The 9,414-nt window shown below is 37.1% G+C and overlaps 1 protein-coding gene across 1 annotated transcript in view; it reads left to right on the top strand.

Moving 5' to 3' along the window:
- Positions 1 to 280: 280 nt before the first annotated feature.
- The window catches only part of DPH6 (diphthamine biosynthesis 6), a 179,223-nt gene continuing 170,089 nt past the window's right edge, over positions 281 to 9,414 (top strand). The window contains exons 1-2 of the mRNA XM_082681668.1: positions 281 to 327; positions 3,569 to 3,663. Of these exons, the coding sequence (XP_082537794.1) occupies positions 287 to 327; positions 3,569 to 3,663 (136 nt within the window). The 5' untranslated portion in view covers positions 281 to 286. The remainder of the gene's footprint in view (positions 328 to 3,568; positions 3,664 to 9,414) is intronic.

Here is a 9,414-nt window from a genome sequence, read left to right as displayed (position 1 = left end):
AATCCACGGCTCCGAGCCCGAGCGCGGCGACGCGGGCCTTGCCCTTCCCCAGGCAGCTTCAGTGCCCTCACTTAGGTGGTTAGGCCGCGCCTAAACAGCGTTCTTTTCCGAGCCGGGACCTCCGTGCCTCAGGGACTAGGCGCCAAGGTGGCGCGTACTCCGCGTCCAGGTGCCCCGTGGGCGGCCGCAGGGGCCGCAGCACCGGTCGCCTGACAGGCGGCGGAACGAACACCCGGGCGAGGACCTGCGCACGTCACGGAGGCGTCGGCCCGCGCCCGCCGCACGCATGCGCACTGCGCCCAGCATGAGGGTCGCGGCTCTGATCAGGTAACCGCCCCGGTGCCGCCTTCCTCCTCCCTTCCTGCCTCCAGTCCCTTTCTGCTGAGTAGCAGGAGCTGCCGCCGCCGCCGAACTGACGGTGTCCCCGCAGAAGCCGTGTATCGGGGGCTCGGCGGCTCCTCCCGGTAGCAGGAAGAGGCGGAGCCTTCGGGCTACTACCCGGCCTGGCTGGTCCCCGGTCCCGGGCTGGCGCTCCTCCTTTCTCTCCGTCGCCTCCTCCCTGGTCTTCTGGGCCCCAAACTTGGGTTCAGATTGGTTTCACTTTAAAACTACTGATGTCTGGGTCTCACCGCCCGAGGGCTGTTTAAATTACTCAGACCCGACTCGGGGTCGGATTCTCAAAAACTGTAATGGGCTGTGAAGTTTGAGGGGCACTGCTTGACGCCACTTACTGAGTCTCTCCCACCCTTTTCTCTCATTTTTCATCCTCTTTTGTAGTTCCCTTCAGTCTTTCTGCCGGTCCTCCGGCCCTGCCTGGTTCCCTACGTTGTTACCAGCCCCGCCCCCTCCCGCAAAGACCACCTCTCCCTCGCCTGCCGTCCCATTAGTGACTGGACTGTTTATGGCATAGATGTGTTTTACTTTGGTGCTCAAGGATAGAGATGGAATTATCCTGTTTTATCTTAGATCCAGTTGCCATTGCTTTGAACACTCATGATTGCTTTTAGAAAAGTGACCTTACGGTAACATACTCCATATTCCAAAAGGAGTTTGAAATCTAATAACCCATCATGTATTTAGGTGTCTAAATTAAGTCCTATGACGACCAAAGATTGGTCAGCTTAAATGTCTCCATACTCAATCTGTAAACTGAAGCAAAAGGGAAAAAACAACAAAATGCAAAAGGGAGTTCAGACTACTTGAACATTTGTTTGATGAGTTTTGGATCTGTATAGAGTGAGATGAATAGAGGGCAACCATGCGAAGCCCATTGATGATTTCATGAAAGTTTTTGTTCAGTGACCTACGAAATTAATACTGGCTGACAATAGTATGACCTATTAAGGACTCGATATAACATCTTTTACTTCAATGCCATTGTTAGGATACTGGACTATAATGCCAAAATAATTTTTTTTTCCAATGAATTTCTTCTGTAAACAATGTGATTAAGCTTCCAACATTATGGACTTCATTTGATCTAGATAAGTAAGAACAAAAAGCAGCCCAGGAAATGAGTAATTCATATCCACATGCAGTTTACCAAAGTTTAACCATTAAAGTGAGACACTTAACTAAAGTCTCAGAAATGTTGAAGGGAAGGAGAGAAGAAGATTGGTATAATCCATTACACTAGATATTCTGTAATGTGCATATGTTACTTTTATAATAAAAAAGCAAATTACTTTTAAAAAAGGCAATGTTGGAAAATCGTTGCTAAAATGTAAGATCTGTATAAATGTTGGAAGACATAAGTAGGAGTACAGAACATAATATGTACATACAAATATGAATGCATACATAATACATATATACATTTGTATGCATATACACTTGAATGTATTTGGTTTTAAACTTAATACAGTGAATCTGCTTGCAATAAATATATTTAGTGTGTGCACTAAGAGATGGGATATGTATGTGTGTTCTAGGGAATAAGTGAAACCAAGATTCTTACATTATCTTTAGACCATGAAGAGCATATTTTCCTAATACACAAAAGATTGCATCATTGAATTTTACAGTTGAATGACACCTTGAGGATTAGTTAGACCATTCTCTAATTTTATAATGAAGCATGTGAACCCAAGCACATTGAGTAACTTAGTTCCAGAATTGGGAACTGAAATTCTGATCTTGTGAAGGATGTCTTCCCTAACATATGCTGATGTACTTTGTGATGTTCTAAGAAGTGAGTAAGGTACTCAGCATTTTCCAAACTTAATTTGACCTTTAAAACCTTTTGTTCTTAGAGTATTTGTCGGACACTAGTGTTCCACAGAACACAATTTGGGAAATACTATTTTAAAATCATATTTGAAATCTTAGCATATTTTAAAATAAAAGGACAAGTTCTGGTTGTGGATGTATACCCTTTAATCTTTAATATTCTAAATATTCTCAAGAATTCAATCATCTTGTCCTGGGGAAATAAAACAGGTTCAATAGGAGAAGTTGTGAAAAAGGTACTTGGGGGAAACATCAGAAGCTGAGGGGAGAGAGCATGATGTGTAACTTCACTTTGCCCCTTGCAATCTCTCTCCCCTTGAGAAGTTCTGGAATGACAGTTGTTACTGATCAGAATATGGTAGAGGCTGACAAATGCTGGGAACTAAAATAAAAGGCAAAAGGTCCAACTTCTAGGATAATCAGTCTCTTGGTTTCTTTGCTTATAAATAGGTCTAAACATTATCTGGGGGTACATTTGCAGATTTTAGCAGCGATTAGAATGAAGGGAAACAGGAATAAAACGAAGAGAGACAAAGATAAAAGAAAGGAAGAAACATGCAAGAGAGTACTAAACTGAAATAGTATAAAGGTTGCCATTCAACCTTGTTATAGATGAATGACTATTGGTCTTGAATAAGTTATTTGCTAGGTAGGTAGATTTGGTACCAGAATTTAGAATTTCCTGTCAATCTGTTTATTAGATTTATGACTCAGGCCTTGTCCTGCCATCATATGTAGTGATGGCTGAAAGATGAAGTACTGATAGTACTGCTGTTTAACTTTATCAGTGTAATTCAGCATTTTGCTTTCAACCTCTACAGAATTTGAACCCAGCAAGTACATCAAACTTTGTCATTTGATTGGATCTCAGATCTTTAATTTGATCCTTTAATTGGTGATGGTGACCATTGTTAGAGTTCTTAAAGTGGAACAGAACATGTTTTTTTCTGCTTTCTCATAGAAAATTTCATCTGAGAAGTATATATAATAGTTTAACTGAAATGTAAAATTAAATCATATTTCATTTGCAAAACACTTTATATTAAGCAAAGCCACTATCACAAACCAAAGAGTTGCCATTTTTTGTTTAGCATAGTCTTTGTTATAATGGCATATAATTTCATAAGCCCTTGTGAGTAGCAGCCTAAGATAATCAAATTCGTTTGATCAGTTGTGTATGCTATGGAAATTACATGTGTTTTTTGCATTCTAATGTAAAATAGTCCCTCAAATATTCTGAGAAGCTGAAAAAATGTGTTCTATTTCTATAATGAGTCTATGTCAGATAATGGTCAGTAACCTGATATTTGTCTCATCTATTTCTTTCTTTGTTTTTTAGTGGTGGGAAGGACAGCTGTTATAATATGATGCAGTGCATTGCTGCTGGGCATCAGATTGTTGCTTTAGCAAATCTAAGACCACCTGAAAACCAAGGTAAGTGTATAACTATCAGAAAATTCTCTAAATGACTGAAACTCCAACCTCGTAATTGCATTCTATTGTATGCAGTATGCAAACAATAAAAGGAGCTCATATATCTTTAGCACTGGTTATCTGCTATGTTCTATGCTAAGTGTTTTCAATTACATATCCTTTACTCCTCTAAGAACTCCTAGAAAGTTTTATTAGACAAAGATACTGAAGCTTAGAGTTTTATAAATTTGTCCAAGGTGAAATAGCTAGGATAAACTTGCAGAGCTGAGACTTGAATCCTCTTACTTCAGAGTGCACTGCTGTTCCACTACAACACTTTTCCAAGTGTTGTTGGCAATGCACAGTTAAATAAGATACAGCTTCTTGGAGCTTGGGAAGTAAGACATATATTAATAAATGATAATATATGAATTTTGTAATTAAAAGCATCTAGTTTAGCCACCTTAGATGTAAGCTAAATGTGTGAGACTTGAGAGAGCCGTAGAGCAATGTATTTCTACTTTTTATTTGTCTGTGGTAATAAGGACATCTACAAATAATCCATAGACCTTATTTTAGCTACTTTTTTCGGTTTTTCTCCAATGAAATTTACCCATTTAGAACTGTTTTTTTCTCTGTGTCCATGTCAGTGTCCAGATTTCCTCTTTTAATAAGGACACCAATCATACTGGGTAAAGGCCTTACCCTAATGACCTCATCTTAACTAATTACATCTGCAATGACCCTATTCCCAAGTAGGGTCACATTTTGAGGTATTAGATGTTAGGACTTTAACACAAGAATTTGGGAGTGACACAGTTCAAACAGCAACAATATCTTTTTTAAATTGAGATATAATTGATGTATAACACTGTATTCGTTTTAGGTGTATAACATAATGATTTGGTGTGTGTATGTATATATATATATATATATATATATATATAGAAATGATTACCACAATAAGTTTACTTAACATCCATCACCACACGTAATTATAATTTTTTTTCCCAATCAGACTTTTAAAAAGAGAAAAATGTTCACTGATTTGCTTTTTATACTCTTTTATTATACTCATACAACCATAGATATTAACTGCTAAAATGTAATAGGGCGAGATTAACACTTGTCTAACTCTATTACTACTTTTATAGTAAGATCTTTTTATCTTCCCCTTTACTCAACTTCTTTCAAGATTCCATGCTTTTGCTCTACTATTATTTTAGGATGAATTATTAGTGAAAACCCTAATTATAGTTCCTGGCATGAAGTAGGCATCCACTAAATTTAGTTGAATCTGGATTTAGCACTAAATATTTCCTTCCTTCCTCCCTTCCTTCCTGCCTTCCTCCCTCCCTCCCTCCCTCCCTCCCTCCCTCCCTCCCTTCCTTCTTCCTTCCTTCCTTTCTTCCTTCCTTCCTTCCTTCCTCAGTGCTGCCAGTATATTGAATTTTTGTTCTTATATCATTTTACAGTTGTTTTCTATTTATTTTGTCTTTTTTTTTTCTTTATGCCCAAATAGGTTGTTTGTAAGCTTCTTGAGAGGAGAGGTCGTATCTTTTGTGTTCCTTTAATTGTTCCTCAGCACTTGGGACAGCTCTGTGCCTCTGATAAGCATTCACTCAAGGTTTATTGATGGACAAATGAATAATGAACTAACTAGAATTAGCTCTGCAAGAGCGAGCAGTTATTTCAGTCAGATATTTGCATTTTCTTTCCTTCTCTGATTAAGACCCAAGTAATGCTGGAAGTAAAGTGAGGAAGATAGAGATTAGAAATATTTTATAGGAAGAAATAGAACAGGTCCTGTGGAGGTCCTGTAGCGGGTCAGGGATAAACATACACTTTAGGATTTTGTACTGGGCTTCTGACGATTAATGATAATAGCTTTTTCAAAGTGATATGTTTAGAAAATAACCTCCTATTTCTGACTTTAAATAATAAAGAGAAAATTCTTTGACTAAGGGTGAGTGGGAACTACACTATAACTTCTATATTATAAAAGAAGAAGCAGAATTTCCTTGCAGGTTGTGTTCTGTTACCAAAGGAAAGAATTTTCTTATCCTTTGTGGCCAGTCAGGCAAGTGAGTTTTTTAAGCTTTCTATCTTTAGAGGTGTTGGTATTTAAAAAGCAGATTGTATTATATAATATATAATACGTACATGATATAATTTCATTCCCTGGAGTTTCTATCTTCAGCTTTTCTATATGAATTATTACAGTTACCTTGTACTGAATCATTAACGTACAGAGCTTCCTTGACTTACTGTATGGTTATGTTGAAATACATAAGTTGAAAATATCCTGTCAAAAATTCATTTAATACACCTAACCTACTGATCATCATAGCTTAGTCTAGCCTACCTTAACTGTGCTTAGAACTACCACTGGGCAAAATCATCTAACACAAAGCGTATTTTATAATAAAGTGTTGAATATCTTATGTAGTTTATTGAATTCTGTAGTGTGTGGAAGTGAAAAACAGAATGGTTGTATGGGTACAGAATGGTTCTAAGTGTATTGGTTGTTAACCCTTGTGATCGTGTGACTGACTGGGGGCTGTAGCTGTCTGCTGGGCATCACACAGGGTATCGACCACATATCACTAGCCTGGGAAAAGATGAGAATTCAAAAGTCGAAGTACAGTTTTTACTGAATGTGTATAGCTTTTGTACCATCGTAAAGTTGAAAAATCCTACATTTAACCAAAAATCCTAACCTTAACCAAGTTAAGGACTGTCTTTATAACCTTCCATATGCTCGGGGTTCACTAGCAGAGTGGTAAGATGACACGCAAAGTATATCTTTAAATTATGCCTCATGTGGAATGGAGCTATTTATTTAGAATATTGTTAGTGAGAAAAAATTTAGTAGTAAATGGAATTGGAATATTACAAAGTAAAAGCTGGAAAAAATCAGCTGCAACTCTCATTGTAATGGAAGAGAATAGATGGCTGTGGGCTGGTAGATGGAGAGGGTTTAGCTAATCGTGATTTAAAGTCAGCAGGAAGTTGGTGATTATTGAATGAATCATTGACTTTTTCCCCCAACCATGTAAAAGGAATCTTAATGAGGAATAACTGGTAGAGATGACTCCAGTACAAAGTTGGTTAAAGTAAATTCACAGCCCTGAGTTTTCAGTGGGTAGTCTGGAAAAGACTTTATCCCCATCAATGGGGATAAATGTGAACTTGTCATAAAATTCACAAAGCCATCTCTTTAAATTTGTAGTAGGAACTTTTGTGGCGTATTAATTGAGGTGCTTCAGGCAACAGTGGAGCCTTTTGGTTTTATTTGCTCTCATACCATTGTTGCTATGTAGCTTCCATTAATAAAAGTTACATTGTGGTTGGGACTAAATGGAGCCTTAAAGGAAAATTGTCTTCTAGGTTTTTGAAGTCAGTAGAGTGTTTTTAATTATTAGGCCAACATCAGGAAGTTTCTTGCTAAGTAGCTCAAAGTTATTTAAATATATTAATTCGACTGTATTAATTGCCTTTAAAACTAATACATTTAAAGATCTACTTTAAACTTGAGATGAAGGTAATCTGAAAGGTTTTTAGGTAACTTTGGCTATATCTCTCCTTCCTACTGGGACCAGGACTAGACAGATTTATAATAATAATGTGAGTACATGAAAGCCAGTCTGTTCTGTGGGTTCAGAAATCTAGTGAGCCAAAATCTGATAGCATATGATGGCAGTTTTGATTATTGAAGGGCCCTTACAATATCATTTTTCATGCCTTTTGATAGAATTCTTTCACATTCAGTGGAAATCCTAGACCTGCTTGGCATATATGCATGTAGAAACATATATGTCAAACATTGTTTTGTAACTTTTTGAAAACGTAATAATGTATTGTGAACATTTTCCCTGTCATTAAGTAGTATGCTACCATAGCATTTTCTATATATTGTCTTTGGAACACAAATACCCTATGAAAATATAAGTGTTCTGTGGATAGATAACTTTGAGAGATAATTCATACACTCTCCCCTTGTTAGAGCACCTTAAAGCAGATTAGCCTAGGAAGAACTGCAGTTAAAAAACCTGTTTAATACGGTTTATCCTCATTTTTTATAAATTGATTTGACCACAGAGTCCTTTTTTTTCATCCAATACCTATTAATATCTCACGGAATTTCTATTCTGCAGAACATACTTTAGAAAATAGTCCTCTTCAAAATTATATTAATGGCTGCATAGTATTTTATTATGTGAATATACTATCATTTTAATCAGTTATAAACAATGCTGTGATGAACATCTTTGCAAATAATCTTTGTGTATATTCATGATTCTTTTTTCTAAAAAAAAGAGTGTTAAGAAATCAGAAAGCATATTCCAATATATTTCTAAGCTTATTTATATCGCCAAAAAGTCTGATGTGACTCATCTGTTTTGAATATTTTACTCATTGATATTTTTGGAATCTTGTGACAACCAGTGATTGTGTTACTTATTAGCTTAAGTTATGTTTCTATACACATTTGTAACTGCTCTAACAATACTGAATTTATATATGTTTATATGTTTTATTGAATTAAGAATATAGAATATATCAAGAGCATCTAAATCTTTTCTTACAAATATTTGTCAATTATTAACTATTTTTTTTTTTTTACATCTTTATTGGAGTATAATTGCTTTACAATGGTGTGTTAGTTTCTGCTTTATAACAAAGTGAATCAGTTATACATATACATATGTTCCCATATCTCTTCCCTCTTGCATCTCCCTCCCTCCGACGCTCCTTATCCTACTCCTCTAGGTGGTCACAAAGCACCGAGCTGATCTCCCTGTGCTATGCGGCTGCTTCCCACTAGCTATCTACCTTACGTTTGGTAGTGGATATATGTCCATGCCTCTCTCTCGCTTTGTCACAGCTCACCCTTCCCATATCCTCCCCATATCCTCAAGTCCATTCTCTAGTAGGTCTATGTTTTTATTCCCGTCTTACCCCTAGGTTCTTCATGACATTTTTTTTCTTAGATTCCATATATATGTGTTAGCATACGGTACTTGTCTTTCTCTTTGACTTACTTTGCTCTGTATGACAGACTCTAAGTCCATCCACCGCACTACAAATAACTCGATTTTGTTTCTTTTTAAGGCTCAGTAATATTCCGTTGTATATATGTGCCATATCTTATTTATCCATTCATCCGATGATGGACACGTAGGTTGTTTCCATCTCTTGGCTGTTGTAAATAGAGCTGCAGTGAACATTTTGGTACATGACTCTTTTTGAATTACGGTTTTCTCAGGGTATATACCCAGTAGTGGGATTGCTGGGTCATATGGTAGTTCTATTTGTAGTTTTTTAAGGAACCTCCATACTGTTCTCCACAGTGGCTGTACCAATTCACATTCCCACCAGCAGTGCAAGAGTGTTCCCTTTTATCCACACCCTCTCCAGCATTTATTGTTTCTAGATTTTTTGATGATGGCCATTCTGACTGGTGTGAGATGATATCTCATTGTAGTTTTAATTTGCATTTCTCTAATGATTAATGATGTTGAGCACTCTTTCATGTGTTTGTTGGCAAGCTGTATATCTTCTTTGGAGAAATGTCTGTTTCGGTCTTCTGCCCATTTTCGGATTGGGTTGTTGGTTCTTTTGTTATTGAGCTGCATATAAATTTTGGAGATTAATCCTCTGTCAGTTGCTTCATTTGCAAATATTTTCTCCCATTCTGAGGGTTGTCTTTTGGTCTTGTTTATGGTTTCTTTGCTGTGCAAAATCTTTGAAGTTTCATTAGGTGCCATT

The sequence above is a fragment of the Grampus griseus genome (assembly GCF_964374135.1).
Source record: "Grampus griseus genome assembly, chromosome: 2".
NCBI classification, from domain to species: Eukaryota; Metazoa; Chordata; class Mammalia; order Artiodactyla; family Delphinidae; genus Grampus; species Grampus griseus.
The sequence above is the reverse complement of the archived record's forward strand: the minus strand, read 5'-3'. Positions and strand labels throughout refer to the sequence as shown.